This window comes from Echinops telfairi, unplaced genomic scaffold (genome assembly GCF_000313985.2).
Source record: "Echinops telfairi isolate 266 unplaced genomic scaffold, ASM31398v2 ScPeMD7_7465;HRSCAF=8503, whole genome shotgun sequence".
Classification (NCBI taxonomy): Eukaryota; Metazoa; Chordata; class Mammalia; order Afrosoricida; family Tenrecidae; genus Echinops; species Echinops telfairi.
In genome coordinates this window covers 7,258,594-7,259,768 of record NW_022111365.1, presented here as the reverse complement: position 1 = coordinate 7,259,768, position 1,175 = coordinate 7,258,594, and the positions used below count along the sequence as shown (strand labels likewise).

Sequence of the window (1,175 nt, the reverse complement as noted above, 5' to 3'; positions counted from 1 at the left end):
TATCACTTGGACTCAACAACTGTTAACATTTTGCCATGATGGGTCTGTCTCAGCGTGAAATTTGAAGATACAAGAATATTGCCCCATAAACAACATTACCATTGCTATTACTGACAAATTAATAACAATTCTGTAAAAGCATATAATACTCCCACCATATTTAAATGGTCCAGCTTTGCTCTGAATGTCTTTTTAAAGCTGGTGTGTTCCAAAGAGGGCTATTGATATGTCGCACTGTGAACTAGCAAACCTGCAATGTGAATGCAGTGATCTAGGGCCATTAGGTCAGAGGGAGATAACTGCTCCTTATAGGGCTCTATCTCCATGCCCACCACCCTCTCCCCTATCATCCTCACCCTCCTAACTCCCAATAGTTTTCAGTATCGCCTCCCCTTTCCAGCCTGGTCCCTCTGGCAAATCTCATCTTTCCCCTTCCTCAGTTAGTCTCAGTTGTTTCAAGAGGTTCTCTCACCTAAAACTGGTGGATTGAAGACCTGGGAGGATGGGAGCAGCCTCTCCCACTGGTATTGGGCAGCAGGCTTACTCCTTGGGGACTGGCAGCTCAGGGCCACATTGTTCCCCACACGGGGCACGCCCTGGAGATGGCAGGACGGAGAAGCAGGAGGAACTGGGAGGAGAGACAGCATAAAAACTCCACTTAAGGGACCCATAGGTCAATCCCTGCCCTTAGGCCCCTTCCCACCCCCACCCCCACACACCCCACCATCACCACCACCATACATACTCCCTTTTGTGGCTCCATATGCCTGTCCTTCCCCCAGTCCATTTGGAAGAAAGACCTGCCTGGTCTTCCCTGAAGAGAGGGGGTGGGATTAGAACACCTGTGCTTCTCACTTACCCAGCACATCCAGATCCAAACTTATGAGGTGGTAGACATTATTTTTGGGTTGACTGCCAAAAATATTCACAGTACAACGGTAAGACCCAGAGTCTCCCTCTTGGACGTCCTGCAGCCGAAGTGACACATTTCGGGAGGGCATGGGGTAGAGCAGAGACACTCTGGGATTGCTGGACACAACTCCATTGTTGTAAGACAACACCTGGTACGGGACACAAAACCTCCCCATTATTACCCACATCTGCTGTGTCCACAGATTTTCTGAAACTGCCATGCTACATATACCCCTCATCTGGATCAATTCCTTATCACTTGC

At 48.9% G+C, this 1,175-nt stretch overlaps 1 protein-coding gene across 1 annotated transcript; it reads right to left on the bottom strand.

The window, feature by feature from the left end:
* Window positions 1–440: 440 nt before the first annotated feature.
* On the bottom strand, window positions 441–1,133 carry LOC115873140 (endothelial cell-selective adhesion molecule-like). Its single transcript, XM_030888410.2, has 2 exons — window positions 860–1,133; window positions 441–628 (listed from the first exon to the last, which is right to left on the bottom strand). The coding sequence occupies exons 1-2, from the start codon at window positions 1,131–1,133 to the stop codon at window positions 456–458; spliced, it is 447 nt and encodes a 148-aa protein (XP_030744270.2). The 3' UTR covers window positions 441–455.
* Window positions 1,134–1,175: the final 42 nt, after the last annotated feature.